Below are 27,657 nucleotides of genomic sequence, written 5' to 3'. Positions count from 1 at the left end.
TATTGTAGAAACACTGAAGACACAATATAGTTTTAACATACTCCTACTGAATAAGTACTAATTTAATCTGAACAAAACATTGTTTATTGTGGAAATGCTGCAGACACAAACAGAGATTTAAACACAGTTTAAATCCACCATCAGAGAACATGACACTTCAAGGAAGGCCAAAACAAAATGGCTCTTAAAGCTAAAAAGTAGAGGCAGATGCCATTTCCTAGAAATGAAGGAAGGTAGGCTCCACTGGAGCAGCTTTAGTACTGGGCTTTTCTTTTGGATTGGTGGTAAATGAAAAACCCAGAGCCCAGTGATTTTTCCTTTTTATCTAATTGCTCCAATCCAGGAATCTTTGGCACAGGAATTTTCCTTTGCTTTGTGGCTCTATCATTATTCAGCCATTTGTTCTCAACAAGGCCACTGTTTTTATAATTTTTAATCCTACTCTGTGGCATTTAAGTGTGTGTTGTGCAAAGAATGTTCTTGAGTGTCAAATTCTATATTGATAGAAGAGTAACAGCACCAAGTTGTTGCACTAGTTCTTTTATACTCTAGTTTTATCTGGCTAACAAACAAGGCTGTTAGAGAACTGATTTTCCTCATTATTTGCTACACTGGCCTTATTTTATTTCATTTACACCAACAAGCTGACAAACATATCTACATGTAAGAGGAAAGAATTCCACTGCATTGATTTAAAGGGACAAAAAATTAATTGCCAAACTGAAAGTTATTTTAAGGTAATCATGCAGCTATTCTATTTCTAGTTCACTCTTGTACACTGCCTAGATTTAAACCACTGAGCTGCATTGCTTCTTTTTTGCAGAGAGAAATAAAAATAAGGTCTGTTTGAAAAACTTGCACCACAGAGGACATGTGGCTTATTCTCAGTTCCAATGCTACATTTACTTCTTTGTTGCTGTGTATTAGTTGTGAAACTGTATTCATGAAACAGGGAATGTTTATATATTCAAAACTTGTGCATAAAATACAAGTTAGCCATTGTTAAAACAATGACAAAATAAAAGCACTATAAAAGATTGAAACTAGAGCTCTTCTACAAATTTTTAAACAGCAAAAAACTATCAGTTTCATAATGGAAATCAAAACACATTTTTGGGTACAATTCTTTGCATGTCATTCCTCCTTACAGTGCTACAAAATCACTTTACTTTTTCCTCTCATTTTAGTATCAGCAAACATCTGCCTACACACTAATTCAGAAAATATTAATTAAAAACTGGAAAGTACTAGAGCCTAGCACACAGATTTAAAAGTCTCTGATCATATATTTGATATCAAGTCCTAGCATGAAATTTCTATAGTTAATCCAAGTAGTTTCTCGTTAGGAAATAGCAGATATAGTCTGCCAGATTATTTTCAGTACAAAAGATACAGAGATAAAATCATTTAACTGAATAGCTCTGAAGACTCCTAGGTATCAGCAGGGAAGGCACTTTCTGGTCACACAGTTCTAAGCACAACGGGACTCAGCACAGCTTTGGTATTTCAACATCTCCTTCAGTTTCTATGCAAGTGATATCCACTGACTGCCCAGTCCTGAACTTCTCCACTTGCAAATAATGCAAAGAAAATTGCTCCAAATAGATTAATAGAAGCAGCAATGTAGAAAACCATCTGCCATTCTTCCACAGTATTCTGTCAAACAGGGAAAAAAAAAAAAAAGATGCAGTCAATTTGCAGCTTCACACTCAAGAAAAAGTAATTTTAAAATCGATGCTACATGCCTTGCCTATTTAAATGTAAATGCCATTCAGCATGATTTCACAGCAACATAAAAGCATTATAAACATAAAGGATGAAATCATTAGTAAAGTCAACTTCAGTTTTATAATATAGTTTACACAGACAGTCTTATCAGAACTGCATTACCCTACGTGGATCAGTTTATCACCCGAGAAGCAGAACCATTGACACAAAGGCAGACAATGTTACTGTAAGGGAAACACTACTTTGGCTTCCAGATCAGGTGATCCGAGAGCTGAAGTGCCCTGCACTGTGCAGTATTCCTAATGACCACTATATGAACAGTCCAGATTCATGTGCCTTTTGGTCCAAACAAGGCAGCTACCCCTACTCAGATTTCAAGAGTAACCCTCTAAACTCTGGTATTTAAGAAAGGCCTTAATAAATGTGTAGTAAAGAACTGTGGTTTATTTGCCTTTTGGGTTTTTTTTTCTTTTCAAATAAAGAAAAAACATCTATAGACGCCTTAAAGGTTTGGGTTTGTTTTAAGTTCCAGATGATGCTGTAACAAACCTGCAAATGATCTTACTACAAAAACAGAATACCTGAAGAGTGCATTAGTATGGAGGGGAAAGAACTAAACTGAACAAAAATACCCTAAAACAACGCACTTGTTAAGGTATCTGGAAGAACTGATTTTATTGGAATGTATTAATGAATATTTTCTGATTGTTTTTGGTTAGAGCATGGTGATAATAACACCAAGGTGAATAGTTTGATCCTCATATGGGCCATTCACTTAAGAGCTGGACTCAAATATCCTTGTGGGTCCCTTCCAATTCAGAATATCTTGTGATCTGTAATTTTTAAGAAAATCTTTAGAATGACCTCCAACTCCAAAAACTTCAAGTGTATCACTAAGCTTATCTCCCAAGTGTATCACTTATCTCTTCAAGTGTATCACTAAGCTTATCTCCCTTTCTTGAAAAGGACAATGTTCACTGATTGTTCATCTTCACATTTTCATTGAAAAATTAGTAATAAAAAACTCCTCAAAAGCCCCAGTGCTTCTCTTTTTCTATCCAAATCACCACACCACCTTGTTAGTCAAATCTAACACTAGAATCTAGTTTCTCACTTGTCTGAGAAGTGCTGACATTAGAACTCAACACCTCACGTGAGAACCTAATTAAAAAAAAACAAGGAAGAACTTGTTCTAGTTTAATAAAGCAATACCACAAATGTCTCATCTAGTTGGCATTTTATCAGAGTTCTACTGTGATAAAAATATATTCATTCAATTCCTAGAGAATATAAGGAGTGAGTCAGTAAAATTTTCAAATCTTACAAAGGTCTTTGATTTTACCCTTATTTTCCTGATCAAAATCAGGAAAATAAGAGCTAGGAATTAAGTAATTCACAACAATGGAACAATGTGACTTACAGGTGTAACCCATGTTTCATTTAAGGACTGCAGACTTGAGAAGAGGGAATTTCTATTCAACTGAGATAAAAATATAACAACTGAAAAAAATAATAAACAGACTCACATTATGAGTGAGGCTTTTGGCAATAACTGGCCCCACCATTCCTGGGATAGTAGCAAAAGAATTTGTGATCCCAAGGAGAATTCCAGCATACCTGCAAGAGAAGTTGCTTATTAACTTGTAAGGCTTATCAATCATGGAAAAAATTTTGTCTAACTTGATCATGTAGGCCTTGTCTTGATCACACAAGAGAAATTAAAACACAAATATTCCACTGTGAATGACTTGCATTTCTTCTAATAACAACTGACAGCTTGGCACATACATTTTAAGGGACATAGTTTAGTGGTGGAATTGGCAGTTAGGTTAATGGTTGGGTGTGATGATCTTAAAGATCCTTTTCTACTTCAATGATTCTGCATGTCTTTATTTTCCAGAGGCTAGGTATGGAATTTAACTTAAATTGCCTATGGCTTTGCTTAAGATCCATAATCCAAACTCACATCCCCATTGCTAAGCCACAACCAAACTGACTGGAATGGATCCACTGGAGCAGTTAAAGACATTGCATGTCTTGAAGCAGAAAGACAAGAAGTATGACAAAGTGCTGCTTGCCAACAGTAAGAGTTGGTTCAGGTTTCACTGCTAAAAATTTGTTTGCCAAGAAGGCAGTATCAGCAGTGTGCCTGGATATCCCCATTACATTACAAAGTGTTTATTCCAAAGATAGGAGTTCAGAGTGCTGTGGCAGTCCTTCCCATCAGCTTTCTGTGGGTCAAGGCCAATGGGAAATGGGCCTGACCAAACCAGTTCTGCTGGTTGTCCTTCCTGCAGCTCCATTCCGAGGGCTCCTGCTCATGAACGTGCTGCTCTCTCACACACAAAATGTATGTGTATGTACCAGCAGCCATAAAAACTTGCTGGTAACTTGCTTAATATCTGAGTCTCAGCACCTCACCTCCAAGCAATTCAAGATCTCTCTCACAGGCATGTTGCAATACTGAAAGTTTGAAACTGTACCACAAGTGCAGACTTGTGAGAGAGACTGAAGAGAATTAAGAGCCAGATGTTCCACAGAAGTTTGACCTTCTAACCACCAGGGCACAGATCCCTATGTTTTGGATTTTCAAGGTGAATTTGCTGGGTGAAGAAACTTACAAAATACTAATAGCTGTAGTTTACTGTAAGAGAAAGGAATCATATCCCAGTGATCCTTTTCGGCTGTTCAGCGTAAAATTATGTCTTCACCAATATTAACATAACAGAAACATATTTCATCTCTAAAGTGAAATTCATAGCTTTGGAATTTTCTTTACCAAAACAGGAGAATTCAACATTCAACCATGCAGCATTGTTACAAAATATTGCAATATTCATTCCAGTGATATTAGAAAAACACGTGCTTTTTTTCCTGAGAAAGGGAAACAATAATCTAGCCTACTAGTTGATTTTGTTCTTGAAACTCTGCACTACATATCAGTTTAAAGCACGGCAATGCTTTAGTTAAAACTTCTTTATTTCTTATAAACCTAGCATGCATTCTTCCTATCTTGGAAAGTGGTTTAGAATTATTAGGCCTTTATGAAGCTGAATGTCAAAGTGTTAAAGTTTCCCTTAGGAAAATAAGCATATAAAGCAAAACCCTGTTTAAAGCCTTTAAGTAGAACCAAATGTACTTTAAATGTCTTCAACATGTTTAAGCACTACAACACTGCTAACAGACACTTTTAAAACTAAACATAGTTTAATAGTTTCTCTGGTCAACAAAGATCTTTGCCAACCAATAGCTGGCTAAATGCCTCTGTTTATGCCCAGTGTTTCTGACATAGGTTGCATTCCTGATAGTGCTTGCTGTTTGAAGCAGATAACTGGGATGGCACTCCCTTAGCACAGTGGAAACTCCCATATGAAAAGAGAAAGCACAGTGACATGTCTGTAGATCAGAACCAATAGAAGGCTGTTGGTCAGGTTCTTATGGCATACTGGGGATAACCAAATACAAATTAACTTGCAGAGCAGTCAAGTAGTAAAATCAAGAGTAAAATAAACAGCTATGTGAAGTATTTAGTGTACAACAGAGCCACATGAATATTACAAGGGACCATGGTAACACCAATATTAAAATTTTTAAAAATAAAAAGGTATTAATGTAGATTTAAAGCTAAAATAGAATATATACTCCCCAAAAGAACAATCTTGTGTCCCTCCTGTCCTCAACAGCATAATAAATACACCTTAGCAACCAAAACCACACAGCAAATATTGTTGTTAATTAAGCATCAGTATTTTCATTCACTTTTTTTCCTGTGAATATAATAATTATTTCTTTGATATAATGGAAGTTTTAGTAGCAAAAAGGGATCATTTGCTATTCTTGACAGCATACTTTTAACCAGTCTAAATAGGCATTTGTGCGTTTTGAAACTGCTTTGAACAATTTCTGGTTTTTCTAACATCTTCCAGTAAATTATGAAAAATAAATATTGAGCTCTGAGTAAACTCTTTACCAAGGTTTCCTTCACAGCTTTATGCAGAGCCTGTTTTTAGATTTCTACAATTATGTCAAGCATTTCGTTGAAATTGTGCATATCTGCCTTGATAATTTTATCCAACAAAGTTCAGACAAGTTGGAAAAAATTAAGTGTGAGGGAAGAGGAAAGACAGTCTTCTTTTTCCTTCTCATCTCAGATGTTTTTTGCATTTCTGTATCTGAAGAAATTTTTTAATAAGACCTTTGTTATGAGGACATGCTTTTTTCCTTCTCTGTCCCCATTTGAACAGATTTACCCTGAAGTAAAGCATGCACGTGCTGAAGAGAAAATCACTGATTTCAATCAAACAGCACTCACCCTGACCACATCACCACCAAGGAAAGTCTTCACACATATGCAGCCACTTGCCTCTAGAGGCAATGCTGGGCCAAAGTCTCTGAACCATCAGCAAGACATTTACCCTCTTGCAATCAGTGTGCTCCCTTCTGCCTGTCTGAGAGGGAAGAAGAGCTAGAGGAACTTGCCTGGTGCAAATGCAAAGGGAAAAAGCAGGATTTATCGAGGGCAGGAAGAATAGAGTGGGATTTGGATCAGCAGCAGTTCATGTGAGATAACTAACTATGCCTGCGGACAGGCATCAGCATGGTGTAACATCATTTTCTTCTTGTGGCTTTTTTCCAACACCTAAAATACTCTGAATACTGTTATAAACAAATTGGCTCTTGAAATACACATATTTGAAATGCAAAATGAACTATCTAAAATTAGAAGACACATACAACATCCTAGTTTGGGAAACCTCAACCACTGCCTACATACAGAAGTTCCTTGTATATGTAAATCACACTGCAGTTGCATGATTCCCTTTTTCCTGTCACAGCTCTGTTGTATTCCATGGACAGGTTAAATTGTACTCACATAACAAGCACCATTTAATACCTATTTTGGAAATTAACTCTTGTAGTTCTGCAAAACTAAGCTTGAAACAGAAGTTGTGTAATGGTCCCATAACATCCCAGAAGAACTGCTTTAAGTATATTTTCTAAGTTTGTAGTTATTTAAAATATGATTTAAAACAAAGTGCACCACAGAAACTGTTTTTCTTACTTTCATATTCAATTCAGCATTACAAGCTGTTTACACCTGGCCACTGATGCCTCCCCTCTTGCTCACTACCTAACCTCACCTGCCAAGATTAACCGGATTCCCATTATTTCATATCCATTTGTTAAGTCAAAAATTGTCCATTATTGTGGATATGACCACCGTCATTTCAATTGCCAAAGCCTGAATACCATCTTCAACGGGGATGCAAGGTCTCCTGTAAGTTGTCTAGATGATCAGAATTTTTGTATAGATGCTACTTCTACAAAATATTTTTTCCTCTTACACTTAAGGTCTTTTCATTTTACACATTAATACTGAAACACACTTTTCTTTGGACATTTGACCCTGTTCACATCTAAATGCTACCACAAATTGGTAAATGAAAGACAAAGCAAAATACTTGACTTCTACCAGTGCACTTTTAAAAGAATATACATACATACACACTCCTTGGGAAACTGACAGATCTGCCCAATTATGAATTTGTAACACATTGGAGAAACTACAGCCGGAAGTCTCAACTTTCCATTCTTGAAAATTATGCTTTTAAGAGCAATTGTACATACCTGATTTGTTACCTACTGACAAATCAGGTCAACTACTTGTAACAAGATTTAGATTTCAGTGTACAGAATGTTTTGCAAATGCACAGTGCTTAAATATGGTAATGTTCATACCAGAGGTTGATAGCTCTGATGGAGAAGTTGAAAACAGTGAAACACTTAGCTGTATTTTACAGTTCAAAAAGGACTCTCCTATTGTAAACATGAATAAAAAAAAAGCTGTCCTATTATAAACATGAATCAAAACTCTATCAAGTCTATAATTAAAATCTGTAACTACAGAAATTATATAATTAAAATCTGTAACTACAGAAATTATATAATTTATTACTGCAGGATCAAAATGAAATTATTTCAAACTATTGTTTGTGTCATATCCTCTGCCAAACTAGCACTTTTTGGAAATACAGTGTTTAATATTGTAAACCCAAGTAACTGTCAGTGTTTACACTCCAGGCCTGTACACCACATGCTCCATAGCTACATTTCCAAGGCACCCCAGCAACACAAAAAGAAAAAAAGGGGGTCATAAACTTTTCACATGCACTAACAACAGTTTCAGCAATACTTACGAAGGTGCTATGTCCAGATGGTTGATGCTGTAGCCTGATGTACAAAATCCTCCTAGTGTTGTCGATATGGTCACGAATGCCACAGCCAGGGCGTAGTTGCAGCCTATGAATCCGGCCGCTACTAGGAACAGCGCCGGTCCAATCATTCCTCCAAGACAGAAGCCTGAGACTCAATGGACGCCTGGAGGATCCCAGCGCTTTCCATCCACCCTCGGCCGCCCCCTGGCGCACGGAGCCGGCACCGCAGGGCGCGCCTGACGGCCGGGACATCCCTCCCACGGCGGCGGGACAGAGCCGGGCCGGGCCGGGCTGGACGGGACCGAAAGATCAGCCAGCTCCAACCCCTGCCACTGGCAGGGCCACCTTCCACTACATCAGGTTGGTCAAAGCCCCTTCCAACCTGGCCTCAAGCACTTTCAGGGATGGGGCAGCCACAACTCTGAACAACCTGTTCCAGTGCCTCACCACCCTCTCAGTAAAGAACTTTTTCCCATTATCTAATTCAAATCTACTCTCTTTCAGTCTGAAGCCATTCCCCCTTGTGCTATCACTACATGTCCTTATTAAAAGGAAGAGCAGACGGGTTGCAAAACTTGTCTCAGGAAACAGCAACTCGATCAGAAATATCCCACTCTAGTGGCAAGGAACAAACTAGATTAGAAAAGTAACAAAACCAACAGGTTCTGAAAATTACCTCACAAGTTAATTTTACTTGTTGCTATAAATAAATTGAAGCTGCACTGACACTGTGAACCCTGGGGGACTCCAAGATAGCTGTAGAGATGCTGCATGAAGCACTGGAAACAGTTTATCAGCCATCATGAGCTCATGCACACTGCTTCCTATCTTGGTAGCCGTCTCTCAGTACCAGAGCCCATTTCCATGACCCCAGCATGACTTCTGTGAACAGCTCCAAGCACACACTTTTGTTGATGAAGCCAATCTAAGTCTTGCTTTTCCTAAGACAACATTTTTTCTCATGAGTTATGCATACATGGGTGTGAGGTGTGCAGTCCTGCTGTAAATAGAATCACCAAAATAGCACGGGCTTAAAGACAAACAAAATGCCTGAGAATTTATTACAACAGCTGCTTTAAAGAAAGCAACTGAATCAGCAGAATTGAGCAGGCAGCAAGGATCACCATACAATAACTGGGTTGTAATTTTTGTGGATCATGTGCCTAATCTTTTTTTTTCTTCAATTTCTTTCTCCTGTCCCCTCTTTATTCAGCAATCAACTTCTCTTTCTTAAATACAGCCTTTTACCTGTGTTCATTAAAAGCCTGATCTGGCTGATCTGTTGGTGATTTCAGATCATCTCTCCTCCCAGTTAGTCAAGACCATTTTGGATTGTTTGGTCTTTCTACCGTGGTAGCAGCTGTAAATTTTGCAAGTGTATTCCAATTCAGTTACTTTAGTTTTAGATAAACAAAACACTGAACAACAGAATAGGCTCATGCAGAACAATAATCCTGTCAGTTTGATAAACCTTTTCTGATAACAATGCTTCATTCACCCTTTTATGGTGACTTTACATGACCATTTATTTGATTGGTTTGCTTGTAGTCCAATTATCTTGACCTAAAAAAAGCTTTTGACAATCTCTTATTGTTCTCTTATCCAGCAGGCCTACTTCTCATGGAAAAAGACAGGATTTACTCCTGACACATTAATGTACAAATAAAGTCGTTCCTCTCAAGCCATGCACAATGCTGACCCATCTCACAGCAGAATGTCAGACTACTCCCCATAGCCCTTAAATTTTCCCAAATTGATATTATTATATTTTCTAAGATTATATGTTCCAAGAGATAATACGTGCACCTACCTATTAGGGTAAAACATTTGCGAACACAAACAGTGGAGAAGTTCTGTTTTTCCCGTAAATAATCAGCAATTTGACCAGACAGAATTATACATAACCAGCATCCAAAATAAGGCAGGGCAGACAAAAATCCATTCTGTTAAGGAGGTAAAAGAAGGACAGTTAAAACACTAAAATGACAAACCAATCCTAACTTAATCCATAACTACCAATGCAGTCAGACCAAAAACTCAAAGGTTTAGATCAGCAACTAGCTCCAGGAAGAAGGAAATCATAACTGAAGGTATCCTGTGGACATTAACCTGATTGTGGAAGTTGCCAGGATACCAATATCAAGCAAGTTACTAAAATAACTGGAAGGTGTAAATATTATTCAGAATTTTGAAAACCACACAGAATCTCTGGGTTTTGTATATTGTTATATTATATTATAACTGTTATATTATATTATTCATAATCCATCTGCTGAAACATCTGGTGCTGCCTGTAAACAGAAACAAAATCTAGAACTAGAACTTTTCATCACATCTAGACTGGACATCCCACAGTCTCAAAGCTGAGTTATTCAGGATCTGACATCACTCCCACTGAAGTCACCAGCTAGTTCCCATTACTTTAAACACATGCTGCTTGGACCTCTGCCTGATTCTACATGATTTTCTGATGAAGGGGAACAAAAGATGCTACTAAACTGCCCACATTTACAGCCTTTCCAAAAAATTATGGATGGTTACTGATAACAAAGCTATAATTTGACCTTATCTGTGATTCAAAAGTAGAAATAGTATGACCTTTATACACTAGTATGAAATGTATATTTGCCAAGAAGTGAAAGATTCCCTAGAAGTTTTAACTTGAAATGAAACAAGAAATTCATCCCTACCTGGAGTCCATTCTACCAGTACTTAAGCATGCTGCCTGTTGGATTTCAGTGCTCAGTTTTCAAAAACAGTAAGTAAAATTTTGAAAAACAGAGACAGTCTCAGTAATTAAAAAACTTTTTCGAAGAACGATTCAATGACACAGTATTATTTTAAACTAATTTCTGTATTTTAGAAAGGAAACTGAACACCAGCAAGTGTATAATATTTTAAACCGTAATGCAATTTCCATCTAAATGTGTGGCAACACTTAGTCCAACACTATTACTCAAGTTTTGGTTTTTTTTGATGTTCACGACAGTCAGTACTCTAAGCTACTCCAAAAAGAAAAAAACATGACCCAAAGTTAAAGGAAATCACTTCACAGCAGAATCTGCTACCATTTAATGCAATGGTGTTTTACAAAACACACGCAACTGAGAGTTGTGGTAGCAAATGACCTTCACAAATATTGATGCCTCTTCAGGGAATACCTGAAGGCATAACGAGGAGCCCAACAAGCAACATCAGTTAGCTTTTTCCAGCTATTTTGCAGCTTGCCCTAATGCAACCTTCTGTTCTAATGCTAAAGTTCCCCATCTTCTCCTCCCAAGATTGTTGGTATCACCTCTTTCTTGCATGGCATTCATCTTCAGATGGCTCTAAACAAGTTTGGTTTGCTAAACAAGGAAAAGACTACATTAAACTTCTTGCAGTTTCTAAGCACCTTTTTTTCTTAGCTATACCAGTTTCTCCAGGTAAGCTATGCCATCACCAAAACTGCTTCATTAAAGACAGACCAGTACAGTCAAGTAAATGCTATAAATAAGAATATTCTGACTTCCTCACCCCTTAATTTTTCCCTGATAAATAATTTAATTTTATAAAATTTCCTTACAAAGCACTGTATCTGGATCTTAAGACTATGATTTTGTTTCATCCAGTTACCTTAGTAAGAAAAGGAATTTTACCTCTACTGCTCATTGAGGAAAGAAATGGACAATCTGGAAAGTGATCCTATCAGAATGAAGCTTCTCTCTGGTCCCTTTCTCCCCCCAAACCCCATCCTTAAAATAGTTTCAAAAATGCCACTTGTCCAATGGTTTTCTTAGTTTTATTTTTAACTGGAAATGTTCTCCTTTATGAATTAGCGAAGAAGTAGATACTATTTCAGAAGTCATAAAACTTGGTGTAAAATCTGAAATAGTCATAGAAGTCATATAACAAGGAAACTATTTTTATAGTTACTGTTTTAAAACAGGGCAGGTAAAGATGGGTACCATGCATCTTCAAACAGAAAATTTAACATGAAAGCTAGCACTAAAGGAAATAAGTCAAATAAGTCCATAAAGTAGAAATTAAAAGGCAGGCAACATTTTTGATGCATCTGCTTAACTGCGTGGGGTTATCATTTCCCAGCTATACATTTACATTCCAAGGTTCTTAAACAGCTTCCTCTATTCTAAACAGCAGGTGATTTAGTTGCTTTAATTCAGAAGAAAATTACTGTATTTGTATACATCTCACCTCCTGTGCATCAAATCGCAGGATTTCCTTCATGTACGTGGGCAGGAGTGTTAGAAGTGTATAGAAAGTCCAGTTGTAAGAGAAGTGTGCCACAACAATAGCCCAGAGTGGAAGGGACCCCAGCATAGGTCTCCAGGGAACAGACTTCTGTGTAGACAGCTGGCAAGCAGGAGACAAAGAGAAAAGAAGGAAATCAGAATGGTGATATGAACATTTACTAAATACAGTGGTTTTGATGCTAACCAAATCTATGCTCATGATCTATTCTGAAAGGCACAAAACAGTCTCAGTCGAGAGATGCAAGTCATCAGCAAGGAATCAATTACTTGTCTTCAGTTCTCAATGAAGGTTTACTAAAGTATGTTACTGCTCTGAGGTTTACTATTCCAAAGTAAACCAATTACTACATTTTGTAATTCAAAAAGTGTGCCTTCTCTTGTTGAAATTTGATGCCTTCTGCTTTTATTATAAACAATTAAATATTTAGTCACCCCTCAGGTGTTGATTTAGCTGAACCCTTCCTGCTCAATCCTAGATATTAATTTTGGTCTCTCAGCCAGCTTCACTGTTTGTAGATACATATCCCCCCAGGCATAGGAATGAATCTTATGCAGACTTCAGGAACTGGCTCATAAACATTTTCTCTGTGAATAGTAATCTCTTTCTTAGTCAAGATGACACACTGAGAAAGAGAAATGCTGTAAAATATGGTATTGCAAATGTTAAAGACATTATACAGGTCTGGATCCAGTATAAAATTACAGATTTGAGCATTTTTTTAATACAAAGTTTTTTAAATAAAGCACCTCAACAACATCTGTAACAAAAAGCATTATTATAAATGCTTTGTATGATTACTGATTGTTTTTCAGTTTACAACTGCACTATTTAAAAAAAAAATTGTTTGAAAAGTCCTGTCTCCATCTCAGGTTGAGAATGGTATTCTAAACATAAACCTATTTACAAAAACATATAACAAAACATGTAACAAACAATAAACAAAGCTTGACATTAATGACCATGTTTGTGGTTTATGTTCAGACTGAAGTAGGTTGGTCTCTACTAAAGTGCTGTACCTGATCTTTTAGAGAAGACAGTATATATTCTCTTTCAGCATGTGAAATGCTCCTGTGAGTTTCTGGTGTATCACTAACCAACAACATCCAGAAGAACCACCACAATACGCCAAGTGCACCTATTGTGAAAAGATGGGTGAAGAGACAGAAACCTTAAAAAAGCAATTTTATTAAGTAATACTCTCAGATGATATAGTCAGAAATGTTTTCTCAATACTCTAATACAATTTTAATGAACATTATTTTTCTATCTACTTACAAACGCCAGTTCCCCAAAGTGGCTTAACAATGCCCATTTAGATACAGTAAAGAATGAAGATGACTAAGCAGAATTTTTTCTTTTTATTTTTTCCTCTTTTGTTTCCTCTGCTTGAAGTTCTTCATACAGCAAGAAAGCTGTGTGCTCATACATAATTGTATTTTTATCAGTCACATGGAAAAGCCACAAAGGGTATGGCTCACCCTCAGGAAATAAAAAGTTCATGTTAAATTTAATCACAAGAAATACTCCATGCCCATATACAAAATATCATTACATAATATACCAGCTTATTACATACAATTTTATTAAGCTTTTATTACATAAAATATCAGCTTAATTCTGCAAGCCAAGTACAGAATTTTCATTTGAAAAAAGTTAACTTTTTTCCAAATTAACTGGACTTTTATGTACTTGTAACATTTTAACTTATTTCATTTTGTTCAGTTCTACATTTTAACTTATTTAATTTTGTTCAGTTCTTTGGTTTGAATCTATGTGACTTGTAAAAAGTTGGAGATTTTTTGTGAGGAAAAGGTAACTCTTGTCTTATATTCTGATTCTGCCTTTCCCATGCAGAATATGAAATGTCTCACACACGTAAACAGACCTATAAAAGGCATTAGGTGAGACATGCTGTTAAAAATAATTTTCTGTTTCAGCTTCTTCCAGAATATATGACACAGTAAATATGCTATGCATTCCTTCAGGGTCCCTGTGACTGCTAGGGATTTTCCAGTTTGCGTTTTAAGCAGCAGTAACTTTTCACACGTTTGTTCATTCAAAGTTGAGATTTATTCCTGGGATTAAAGTTATTAACTCAATTTCACACTTCAGATAAGAAATTTCAGCCTGTTGTTTTCAAGTGGTGGGAGAGTTAAGAGCATTTGACTTGCACCAGCTTTTGTCCAACTCAGAGACAGCTTTGCTCACTGGAAAAAGGCTTATTTAGCCATTCATTGGAATCTACTTAGCCTTAAATATCTCTAATTGCCCAGAAGAAATAAAACAGCAACCCAACATGTCAAACACTCTTTTAAAACTTAAAATAAGTTTTATATTGTATGCTTTTCAAAAAGAATATGGATTGTACTTTTAATAATTAAGAAAAATCAAAACAACACCAAAAAATCAAAGAAAAATCAAAACTCACCAAATATGTAGAACACATAAACCCAGTTCATATAGTAACAAATTAAACCAGATAGTGGCAGAGACACAACAGTTCCCAGCTGTGCACCTACCAGAAGAAAGCAAAACAAGGTAGAAAAATAATCAGATCCTCTATGGACCCCTTAAGTATAAGTGCTGTTTCAGAGTTATTTTATTTTTCTGTAATAAATCATGAATAAAAATTGTCACTACCACTAGAGGGTTGTGCACTGCTTTAAAGAAACTCAGGCACAATGAGCTGCCTTGGCAGCTCCGAGCAAATAGAGCCATAAAGCCCTAAGAAGCCAAAATTAGAAGCAATGAGCAATAGAAGATAAGGATTCTTAGCACATTTGTCCCAAAAAAGTGATGGCTCTAACACATCTAAACCAATGCAAATTAGTCAAAACAAGAGAGAGCTGAGCACAGTATAATTAAGGCCTTGGGAGTATAATGTGCCAATATAGTCTGTTTGCTTTTTTTGTATCTCCTTCTAGCACCACAAAACCAGGAATTCTAGAAACATGAAGCAGAAGTCAGGCATATATAACCAGTAAGTTCAAATTCCATGTTTCCTGAATGTGACAGGGTCTAGGATCAAGGGAGAAGGGAAAGATAAGCAGTTCAGAATAAAGCCAAAAGCCAGAAAGAACTATTCCTGTGCTTATAATTCAACATATATTTTGCAAAGAATAAGGATGGGCAGGTGTTTCCCTTTCAAAATCTAAACCAGAAACCTGTATTATTTACATACTTGACAGCCTACTGGTGATAAACAGCAGGTTTTGTCTCTTAATGTTAGCTGCAAAATTACTTCTCTGAACTTAATCTCAACTCAGAAAATATTATGTTGATATTCTGGCTACCTAGACTCCATCTTTATAGAAACAATTTTTATTTGAGGCAGAAAGCTCCAACAATGAATAAAACCATATACATCATGCAAAATATAAATCAAAATAACAACTACATATAACCTCAACCACATGTTCTCAGAAAATCAACAGGATCGTGATTAAATTAACTACAGACCACATGACTGCCAACGTGGAAGGAAAGGAAGGAAAACAGCCTGCCAAGATTACACAAGATATCTTATCCACCCGTGACTGCTAACAATGGGCTGCTCAAGGCCACAGACTCTTCTCACTAGTACATTAGCATATATTTTCACACAATACAAAAGGACAGTTTAAAAGCTTCCAGTTGTAAATGCAGTAGAAGGTAATTCCAACTCTGTTTGCTCTGCTTAACTTGTGTGCTAGGTCCCACATGAAGACTTCTTTTGAAGTATATTTAATTAAATACCAAGGCAGAAAACAGATTTTTAAAAAACAGAAAGAAAAAACTTTTTTGATGCATTTGATGAGTTGAAGTAGATCTTTGAAGGGTCACTTCAATGAGTGATGAGACACTTGGTTCAGAGCAAAGTGAGGAATTGTGAGGAAAACGGATTAAGGCTGCATCCCTCTGGGAAAAATGAGTCACTCTTAGCTCCTTAAGAAACTGTAGCTGAAATTTGCATTGTATAGACCTGTCTTCTTGATAAAAAACCTAATTATTACTAATAAGAGTGAGCAAAGCAAACCATTACTTCAGTAATCAAATACAAAATTTGTCATCCTCAAAGAAATAATATCAATTTTGACTAGCAAATTTAGAAACCTGTATTTTTCACCTGCCCCTCAAATACTGCACTGAGCAACGTGACTGACCAATAAATCCCCAAAAAGAAGGCTCAGTGGAGGCAGGCAAGAACAACATGTCCATCACTTGGGGAATGACACTGGGTGTGACCAACCACGACTTTATCTCAATACAAAGGGCACCAGAGGGTGGCTTTGGCTTAGATAAACAGTTATGTCAGTCGAGTGGATCAGCTGGTGGTGTAAATGTTTCTCCTCATTCAGTTCATTAAAAGTGAGACTGTCTCACTGACTTAGCCAGACCAACATGAGGGGAGTGAATACATGGGTCAGTCTAACACAAAGTACAAAAGTTAAACAACAACAGAATTTCTGAGAGAACAGACTTGACCTGCAGTCAACCCAAATTGAAGTGTATTGCAATTGCTATATTTTGCTAAGTGTCAACTTACATTTGCTAAGTGCTAACTTACACTTGTGCTGTGCTTTCAGTACATTCTGTATCATTCTGCTAAATCAAAAATCCTGTGTAACATCAAGTATCTTCAAAGAAGTTAATCTGATATCAAACATAACCCCTTCCAGACACAGAATATCTAGGACAATCTGGTCAGAGAGTACTCGACTCTGACAAGGAGCTCTTGCAGCAATATATGGGACCTTGGATGTTTTCCTCCCAAAGTTCTTCCAAGAACACTTAAAAAACCCTCCAAAAACCAACCAAACAGCTCTATTCTGTGACTGCCCAGCTTTTTTGTTCCTAATGCTAAATATTTTTTATTTTCAGTATCTTCTATTAATCATCTTCACAGTAATTATTTTCACCACTTTATACCAAAGTTAGACCCAAGTTTATACTTATTTGTAGATCAATACCTTTTGTCAGGTATTGATCACGACAAAATCATGACAACCATGAATAAATTAAGAAAACTAATGGAAAGCAAGATTTACTTTAATGTTACACTTTCTGGATTAAATGCTGATTAAAATTTGCAATATAAATCCCTTTGATTTAAGTCAATCCTCCCTATTTCTGCAGTAAAAATGTATAATCCCATTATCAGCGTGGGAATTTCTCACCTGCATATGAAATGCTAAGGAGCTTGCTGCGTTCCAGCGGAGGAGCCCAAGAAGACCACATTGAATGCATAGCTGGGAAGGTAACACCCTAGAAAACATCATTTCATTCTGCTGAAATGCAAGGGTTTTAGAACTCACTTCAACTTTACACGCTTCAAAGCACACTTCATTAAAAAGCAGTAGTACAATCTATGAGTTTGTTGTCTACCAAGAAACCACTTATAAAATTGTGCAAGGCATGAGAATACGGAGGCAGAATTATTTTCTCCTGCTTTTGAGTCTGTATGTACTGGAAAAGCAGCAACAATACAAACATCACTGTTTTGAGGTCCTGGTTTCCAAAAAATGAGAATAGTTTTGTCTCAGGTATCCTTACATTTCTTATTTGAAAAGCTTAGACTAAAATGTAGTACAAATGCTTTAATTATCTAAAAACCATAAAACTAAGCCACTCAAATGAAACAATCCATATACTATTCCAGCATAACAAACCCCACTGAGTCTAATCACTACAGTTTAAAACAAATTATTCAGATACATTTTGAAATTACATAGAGGAAACAGGATTACCTCTCCCAGTCCTTCCAAGGCTCTGACAGCTATGAGGTAGCCAACTCCCAAATTTGCAGCTAAGGGAGTAAGCAAGGTGAATACAGAGGTACCAAAGATGCCAAACCCCAGCAACAGTTTGCCTCCAATTCTGCTTGCAAGATATCCTCCTGGAATCTGAGTAATGATATAGCCATAGAAAAAAGAACCAAGGATCCATCCCTGAGTCTCAGCATCCCAAGAATACTTTTCTCCCTAAGAAGAGAAAAAACCCCAACAAAATGCAGTAAGTTAAAGATAGCAGTTTCTCTGACCGCATTTTTTATTACATTGATCCACTATTTAGTCTGTTATAGATAAATTTCAATATTTTTGTGACGTGCTCCCTAGGGTCTCCTTCCTCTACACCCACCTGTACTGCAATTAAAGTTGTGTTAAAAGCTAGTTCAGGTAGTTCACAATCTGTTTGGACATATCTAATCCAAGTATGAAAATCATTACTACATGAAATACAAGTGCTCTGTCCGTTACCCCTTTCTGAATCCTAAGCAGCTTGGGTTAGGTGACAAGTACTGACTATGTAAGTCTGCCTGAGTATGAATCCCACTTCTGAATCACAGAGTGGACATTCTGTCATGCTCTATGAAAAGGCTCTACCTGCAGAAAATTTATGGACCAAAAAAAAAACTAATAAGAAAATGCAGGTGCTTAAATTTAATGGAAAGAAAGAGAGCAGTCAAGGACAGGGCTCACAAGGGTAGGTAGAATAATGGGAGAAGCACAACAGAGGGAAGATGAGTTTAGTGGTCAATGCAATAAAAGTGAAGATGATTGAGACAGGAATCTGCAGTGTAAAGGAAGCCAGCAAGAAGACAGGAACTGTTGCCCAATAAAGTGATTCTGAAATTTGGGATCACTTCCAAAAGATCAATTTTTCCACATCTAAACAAGCAGCATACATTTCACAGAAATGATGAGACAGAATCTTCCCATAAAGTTCACCGTTATAATTTGTGATAAATAATAAATGAAAGCAAACAAAATGAAAGCAGGAAGATGGCAAGAGTGCTCACAACTACTTCAACTACAAGATAAGATCTGTGCAAGTCCAAATTCACAAAGCTGAGGTTTTTTTTAGAAATCTTTTTTTTCCATATCTGTCAGCTCAGTTAAGAAGCGTGATTTTAAGGATTACTGGAATTCAGAGGTAAAGGATACAAAGACAAAATGCATGATCTGGGAAAGAGATCGAAGAAGTGAAGAGAGAAATGGTACATGTTAATTTGTAATGAAATTTCATGCCATTGTGACTGTACAAAAAGCAGGCAAATTGGACAGTGATGGGAGCTCTGACGCAGATATAACAGTAATCAATTGGTAAGTGGCACACAAAACAGTGAGTCATGGCAGACCTACGTGGTCAGATTAGCCAATTTCTAAGGAATAGCACAGAAAAGAGGTATGTAAAAAGCTGACCCTGAGCACAGCACTTCTCAATTAACTAGTCATTTAAGGCTAATATTTCCCAGAATAGCTTTAAAAGAACCACTGGAAAGGCTATCCAATAAAAACCAGCCTGTTCTTTCTATGGTTCTATCTATCCCAGAGTTCTAAAGGCACTTTGACATGACATGTTACAGGACAACATGTGTGAGACCTCACCGTGGTGTTGCGAGGAACATTTATGGTGGAGGAATGCTCAGGGCACACATTGGAAGTCACATTCTTGACCGAGCTTGTGTTAGGTTCTACCATATCCACCAGAGCGACGCTGAGGTTCACACGCAGCGCATACACCAGGAAGAACCCAAAGCAGGCCAGGAGGGCGAGATTGTAGCGAGCTGAGCAGCACGCAGGGACTGAAATGAGAGCAAGTGAAAAATGTTTAACAGATCTAACAGAATAAGAACAACTCATCAGCAGTTTCTACTAAGATTCTCAGAAATCTTTGGGTAAGATAAAGAATCAGCAAGAAGACAAGATAATTTTTTTTTCTTAAAGGGGTAGAGTCTGAGGCTGGTTGAAAAAAATTTAAAACCCCACTTTCATACTGATGTGCAAAGCAAATGTAATCCTCGTTTAGACAACGGGCAGCTACCCACACTAGAGTGAGGACTGCAGAGGATGCATAGTGTGTGTTCTGTGGAAATGGATTTAGAAACATGGTATCAGAAGTCCTCTCCAAAATACTGTAATATTTTTTCAAGACAGAATTTCACACTTAAAAAAACCCCAAAACAATTAGTGGGAAGCCTGTAACATACACAAAAATGGCTCAAGAAACACAAATACTCCTAAAATTGTGCCGAAGAACAGTCATTGCTACTTCAGACTGTTTTCTAGAACAAATTCTCCTTCTATAAGTTTGCTTACAAGGGAATATGCATTTGCTGACAGCTGCCAAAACTACCAGAAAGGGGGATGGCAAACACTGTGGTGGCACTGTGAAACAGTAACAGGTTCCCAGTTGCCCAGTACACCCTCTTGGCCATCACAAGACAACAAAGGAAATAAGTCCTAAGATTCAGCACAAAATCTGTGCTGTGACATTAAAGTCAGCTCTGTCAGTTGTTTATACACAGATAGCAGACTATGCCCTGTAACACAGTTATTGATTTCCTACAGCAGTACACAGCAGCATTAGGCAGAGAGCATTCATCAGTGCCAGGAGATTTGGACCAGAGCTGAGCAGTAAGAGTTTGAATATCTGCAGCTACTCTTTGTGAACTAGGAATGCCTGAAACTACTGAGCAGGAATGTCAAATTGAGGAGGAACTAGTTGAACAATCTGCTGAATTTGCAAATTGAGCGTAGAGTTTCCCCTCCTGTGAGGTAGCTACATTACTAATGGTAAGATTTATAACCTGGATGTTTGAAACTGGGAAGATTAGCAGATATTACATCAGCTCACATCAGTCTACAGTGAACTCATCTTTCAATAGTCAGAGTTCAAATGATGAATAGAACAAGTACATCTATCAACAGGACCGACCAGAACCTTATCTGCTACTGCAGAATGTCGCTTGAGTGGATTTTCTGATCTGCAGTAAGAAACAAAGGGCATGCCCTGTGGACAAAGATACCTTCCCCTTCCCAGTAACTTGCCTGAAACAAGGAATGAGCCTATGTGATTTTAGATTTCAGGGGGAACACCAACAGAATCTTCCTGCAAGATTGTTTTCATTAAATTAAGAGAACTTTCCCATTTTTGAAGTCTTTAATCCTGACAAAGTTTATGTGAAGTTCATTATGCCTGCACAAGTTGTTAAAATGACACAGAGATGCTGTACTTGCTGTGTTCATTTAATAAATAAATAATAAACAAAGCTATTGTACAAATATGCAAAACCCCTTCCAGACCTGTGGTAATTGCAAATTTGGCCTCAGAAGCATTTGAAAAAGCCATCCTGGATTTCTAAATGACATGAGGGAGAGCAGCCAAGATTTTATTGCTTACATTAAAAACAACAGGCACCAAGAACAGGAAGTACTACACAAAAAGTAGTCAAGCAGCTTTGTTGTTCTTTGTTGCTGTTTAAAAAGCAATTTGCCTTAAGTAGAAAATGTAAAGTCATATAATTCATAAAAATGAATATAATTACAGGTAAAGTTACTTAACTGTTCTACTTCTTGTAGTTGCTGGAGTTAGATAATAATAACAGAAACCTGAATAAGACACTGATGATGTAACTCTTCCTTGGAAATGTAGATTAACTGGAACATCCATTACTCCTCCTCTATAAGGCTCTTACTGCTATACAACTTGCATGGAGAGCAAGCTCCACAAAACAGATGTGCAAGAACTTAAGGTCACTAGTGTCAGATTTTTTTTTCCCAACTGTAAACATTTTATTAAAAACGTTTGCCTAACAAACATGCAGAATTGAAGTCTGAAGCAAACAGCTACTAAATTATTGGTTCCCTGTCATTCCATCATGTGCATTTGAAATATGTTAAGAATATTAGATCAAGTTAACAAAACAGAAGATTCAAGAAGATTACAGGTGTGTTTCAGGAGAGTGCCATAATCAGAGACACAGACATTCACTCCCCTGAAGTTTAAAGCAGCTAACCAAAGCTTAAAGCATTGGGTTCAAGACTAGCAGTCTTTGGTCCTACGTCTATAGCAAACTCTGATTTCAGGGGCATGTTTTAAAGCAACGTAGCTATAATTTAACAAGATTCTTAAACTGCAGTTAAAAAAGGTCTGTGCTGCAAGTTGCACGGCAGTTTAAAGGAAGTTGCTCATCTGCAGTAGTTTTCCTTGTGGGTGAGGTGAGCCACCTCTAACTGGAGCCGGATACATTGTGCAAACTTATGAACATATTGCTTGAGGAAGACCTGAGCACAAATTCTCTCCTTCTGGCACTTTTAAAGTCATTTTGTTAGCAGCACTCCTTGATGCAGTTGCACATCTGCTAAGTAGGTTAGAGCATTTTTGCATGGCATGCTAAAGAAACTAAAGATCTTATTCTACTCTTTATAGGTTGTACATTCTGGGAAGCAAAACAGCACAGACAAATATGAACACGCAGGCTCTGTTAAGCTCTGACCATATATCGAGCCTCCTCTCCTACCTTCGTGCATCCTTTCACCTTCCTTCCTCTCCATACTTGCAACAAGCAATCAGTCTTTACTCAAATTGTGCCTTCATATGAAATTTTGACACGATCTCGGTGGACCCCGGTAGCTTTTAATATTTGCACCGGTATTTGGGCTGGGATGTCTTTACTGCAACGACACCGAGCCGAGGGCTGGTGTCTGACAGGGCTGCGCGCCTGGCCCCGCCACCGACAGAGCCGCGACCGCTGTCGGGACTCGGGGCCGTGCCTGATCAGCACCCCCGGGCACCGCGGCGGCCCCAGCACCGAGCGCCGCTAACGCCGCGGGCGGGCGGCACAGCCCCCGGGCCCGTCACCGCTGTCCCTGTCACCGTTGTCCCCCCGTCACCGTGCCTGCAGCCACCGCCGTTCCCCGCCACCGTTGGGCCCCCGTCACCGCTTTCTCCCCCGTCACCGCTGTCCCCCCGTCACTCCGGCAGTGTCACGGCGGCACCGACCCCGGGCCCCACAGCGGCGCTCGCGGCCCGCGCCTCCATGGCAACGCGACGCCGCCACCCGGGGGCAGCTGCCGCCCGTCTCACCCGTGTCGGGCTGGGGCTCCTTCAGCAGTGGGGTGCGATCGTCTCCCTCCTCGGGCTCCATCGCGCTGCTGTCACCCGGACCGCGCAGCGCGCTCAGGGCCAGACCGCCCGGCGCCACTGCTACGGCCAGGAGCGTGGCCCGGCCTGGCTCGACTTAGCTCGGCTCGGCTCAGCTCAGCTCTACCCAGCTCTGCTCGGCTTCAGTTTCCCCCGCCGCCGCTCCCCGCGCTCTCGGCTCTGCCCCGCCGGGGCCGGGCAGCGGCGGCCGCAGCCCCGGCGATCATGTGACGGGCAGGGGCGGGCGGAAACGCCTTCAGCGCCGCGCTGCTGGCGGGCCGCCCTCGGCCGCCATCTTTAGTGAGGGCGGCTGCTCCCTCGCTCCTCCCCCCCTCCCTCCGGCTGACGGAGCCGCAGGAGCGCGCCCACAGGCGGGCGGCGGGTGTCGCTGTGCGCGATGTCCCGAATGCTGAGGGAAAAGTTCCTCGTGGTTAGGACAAATCTGATCAGGCTGATTTCAGCACAAGCGGCTGCTCCTCAGTGAAGGCGAGCGGCCTCTTGGGGCGGGTCCCCTGCGGCAGCCACGGACGGAGAAGGAAAGGCTCGAGCTGCGGGCGCTGGGTCTGTCTGTAACCACCGAAATACCATTTAACAATAAATTGCAGTATCTGCAGTACATGGTCCTTTTGCTCTGTGTGTGCGTGCAGTGCACAACTGCTGGAGTGAGGCTTTAAAATCAGAATGTGAAGGGGTTGGAATGGACCTTACAGATTGTGAAAAATGCATATTATATGGCTTTATGCAGATATTTACTATATGTATTATGTTGTATTGATTAGTAGTGCTTTATTAACATTTTAATAGTATGGTAAATGTAGTTTTGTAGTTAAAAGGTAACTTTTGTAGTTAAAATAGGAACTATGCACGTGGGATATTTTTTAAAGAAAGGAATGAGGTAATCGCAGATAGCAGCCACAGGACATCTAAATCTTTCAGAGAAAGAGAATTTATCTCTCTCTTATCAGAAGAAACCTTCTTCCCGCCTTGCTCAGCCATGTGGACGCCGTTAGGATTAAGAGGAAGAAGTTGACACTGACCAGACCGAATCCTTTGTTTGAATGGAATTTATGCATCATGTATGAGATGTATGAATATGCTACAGGTTATGGCTTTCAAGGGTTAATCCTTTGTTAACAGGTGTCCTTTTTGGGGCTTATTTTGCCCAGACGGTCTGTAACTCTTTATTCTTATTGTCTCGTTTTGTCCTAATCTCATTTGTTCCAATTTTTCTTGCTCTAATTATATTGCTATTTTTATAACCATTTTATTACTGTTAATCTTTCAAAATTTCAAAACCAAGTGATTGGCGTTTTTCACACAGATCATCTTGTCCCAGCCTCCCCTGCCATGTGCAGGGACACCTCCCACTAGACCAGGCTTCGCCAGCCTGGCTTTGAGCACTGCCGAGGTTGGGGCATCCACAACCCTACCATGGCAACCTGATCCAGCGTCTCACTACCCTCACAGTAAAGAATTTCTTCCTACCATATAACCTAAATTTCTCTTCTCAATTTATACTCATTGCTCCTTTCCTGTTAGTACAGCTCCTGACAGAGTCCCTTTCTGGCTTCCCTGCAGGCCCCCTTCAGATACTGGAAGGTTGCTGTGAGGCCTCCACACAACCTTCTCTTCTCCAGGTGAACAGTCCCAACCTTCTCAGCCTGTTTTCACAGGGAAGGTGCTCCAGTCCCATGATGGAATATATGTGAAAATATAGATTTATAATCAATATAGATTAATAAGCATTGTGGGGTATGCAGTAGAGCTTCTCCTGTTGGAATCATTGTTTTTCAATCTCAGTCAAAGCTAACAGCAGAGTGGAGATCTTTAAATGTTACAGGCTCTTTCCTACATGAGAGCCATCTCCACCCACCTTGTCCACTCATCAGCCTCAGCTGAGTGCTGAGTCATTTTGGTGATGCTGCTGGTCATCACTGGAAGCTTTGACTTTGCTTAGATGCCCGTGCCATCCTACTAGTGTATAACTGCCTGGAAAATTCTGCATACTGGAAAATAGAGGAATGTAAAAGATTCCTGGCAGCATATTCAGCTATATTGTTTCACACAAGGTTAGCTAGATGAGTTTGCAAGTATCAATAGAACAGCTGTGGCTGTGTGCCTATCATACAGTATTGCACCTATGTGAAAACATGAAGCAAGTCAGTGCTTCTGTTCTAGTTCTGAAATTTAGCCTGAGGGTCTTCTGTGAGTCAGACTTACCTGGAAGCCAATCTTACAGGCAAAATTAAGGGAAGAAAACAGAAAAACAAAACAAGTATCAAACATATTTTGCATCATTTTATGAGAAGTGGTGATTTGGTTTGTAATACTCAGACTTTAGCTTTGCATTTCACACATGCTGTACTCTTCTTGGCATTTCTGCACCTACCACCAGAGAGTAGCACCCAGCCTGTGAGGAAGGAAGTGTAGGGGTGTATGGCCAGGACTGTGTGCAGCATACACAGGTTATGAGTGTGATCACTTCCATCCACAGGCTGAACCCCAAGTTCTCCATAGACTCCTCTCATCATAACACACGGATGATGAGGGGCTGCAGGGCCTGGAATAATAGACAAGGCTTTTTCTAGAAGTCCCCTTTTTTTTACCTCTTGTTTTTTCTCCCTAATGCAAGTTGCATTTTGAATCTATCTACACTCCCAGTACATGATAGTGCCAAAAGCCCTTGCATTAACAAGGAACATGGATTCATCTGCCTTGCTGCTTCCTTCTGGGGATCTTGCAGACCCTCACCATGGAGTGAATCTTAGTGACACACTGCACCAAAAGCAGCTTGATTGTGAGGCTTCAGACCCATAGGCAAAAGGTGACACCCATGAATACAGATTCAGGAGTGTGTGAGGAGCACTTACCTTTGTCACAGCAGGTAAGAATGTCATTCCTGACACCCTGGAGGTTACTTTGTGTGGACTTTGTGTGTAGTTGTGTGGTTTGCCTCTGTCCAACCTATCAGGCGTTGCTGGTTGTTGGTCTGCTCTGCCAGTGTGTCATACTTGTGATACATCCTCCTGATGTGGAAGAATTGAAGTATTTTCAGACTGCATTTATTTTTATTTCTAAAAAGGATAATTGTTTGTATTCAAACACTTTTGTCCTGGTTACTTCCATTGCTGGATGCAGCTGCTAGGCTGGGGAGGTGGTGAACAGCACTGCTCAGCACACTGCTTCCCTTGTCACCCAACTCCACAGCATAAAAGAGGAAAACAGCACAGCTTTCCGCTTCCTTCCCTAAATCCCACCCTGACATTTCAAATCGCCAGTCTAAAAAGACATCCTCCAGCATGTCTCATGTAGAGCAGTAGATGGCTCTCTTTCATCTGAAGTCCTGTTGGGAAAAGAAACACTGGGTCTTAAGAGAAAATCCAGCCTTGTTCCCTCAATGCCATGGCTTCTTATGGGCAAACTCTCATATCCATTCAACAGTGCAGACAGGATATAGCTGTGATGATGGAGGAATGTATTTTAAACTGATTACCTCTGCTCAATGGCTTAGAAGATGAAGAAGGTGGCCAGGGAAACTAGATCAGTGATGCTAACTTAAATTGTGGTATTTCCTCATGGAGCAAGATAATACCTCTTCTGTCAACCTATTAAGTTTTCTAGGATAGAATAAAAAAGTTGTTTCTGGATTCCTACATATTTTTCAGTTTTTTCAAAGCTACTATTACAAGATACCTTTATTTATTTTTCCCTTTTTAAGGAATTTGACTTTTGAAATGTTGTCTTTTCAAGATAAACAGAAGAAAGGAGCAGAGAAATACAGATCATATTCACAATATAATAATCATCTGCTTAGTCTCAAATAACTGAAAGTAACATAACAGAGTTCAGTGAGTGAAAATTTGTCTCAGTCTCCTTAGACACTGTACAGGATATAGAGCATTTTAATGTTGTAAAGGCCTAACAAGGATATTAGATTTTAGAATGATAATTTACAAAATAGAAGAATATAAAGTTAAGGTGTAAGATTGTATGGACAAGAAAAAATACACACATGCATCCAAGCAAAACATTTCTCAGGTTTCCCATAAGAGAGCAAGTTGCAGTCAATCAAAAAAGAAAATAATTAGGATGCCTTAAGCTGGGCAGTTCTGTGACTGTAAAGCTGAATACAAAGTCATTACTTAATCATGCATAAGATGATGCTGACCAAATCAGAAATGGCTTATGTGGCTCTGGCAGTACAATGTGTTTTCATCTGTCTGGAAATATTCCGTCTGCTGCAAATGCCTCAGGGCTCTCTGTCACCATGGATATTCTTGCCTGGGGGTTTATGTTGGGAGAGGAGAACCATTCTGCCTGCTTTTCTTATTGTTTGTTAGCAGAAGCATTCCATGCTGTTCAATTTTTGGCATTGGCCATGGCAGCAGAAAGCCTGGGACTTTCCTCAATTAGCAGCATTGCTTTCAAATGGAAGAAAGGAAGGCGTGTATCGTGTCCTCTACAAAGTACTGCTCTGGAGCACTATGCCAGTGCTCAGCTAGAGTTAGAGAAGTAGCTTAGGCCTTGTATTCCTACATTTTAGTGTTATGTTAGC

The 27,657-nt window shown here is 39.1% G+C and overlaps 1 protein-coding gene across 2 annotated transcripts; it reads right to left on the bottom strand.

The window, feature by feature from the left end:
• Positions 1–23,254, bottom strand: SLC17A5 (solute carrier family 17 member 5). 2 transcript variants are annotated; one of them, XM_054280446.1, is made up of 11 exons: positions 23,046–23,254; positions 19,565–19,761; positions 17,924–18,157; positions 17,354–17,441; positions 14,626–14,712; positions 13,214–13,332; positions 12,138–12,296; positions 9,754–9,886; positions 7,926–8,073; positions 3,255–3,345; positions 1–1,656 (listed from the first exon to the last, which is right to left on the bottom strand). In XM_054280446.1, exons 1-11 carry the CDS (start codon positions 23,104–23,106, stop codon positions 1,519–1,521), a joined length of 1,455 nt encoding a protein of 484 aa, XP_054136421.1. In that variant the 5' UTR covers positions 23,107–23,254; the 3' UTR covers positions 1–1,518. The 2 variants fall into 2 exon arrangements, with proteins under 2 accessions (XP_054136421.1, XP_054136422.1); XM_054280447.1 differs by lacking the exon at positions 23,046–23,254 and adding an exon at positions 22,480–22,545.
• Between the last annotated feature and the right edge of the window lie 4,403 nt (positions 23,255–27,657).

This window comes from Melozone crissalis, unplaced genomic scaffold (genome assembly GCF_028551555.1).
Source record: "Melozone crissalis strain CALT ecotype California unplaced genomic scaffold, PUWL_Pcris_2 ptg000027l_1, whole genome shotgun sequence".
In the NCBI taxonomy this organism is placed as follows: domain Eukaryota; kingdom Metazoa; phylum Chordata; class Aves; order Passeriformes; family Passerellidae; genus Melozone; species Melozone crissalis.
This window is presented reverse-complemented; position numbering and strand designations above follow the sequence as displayed.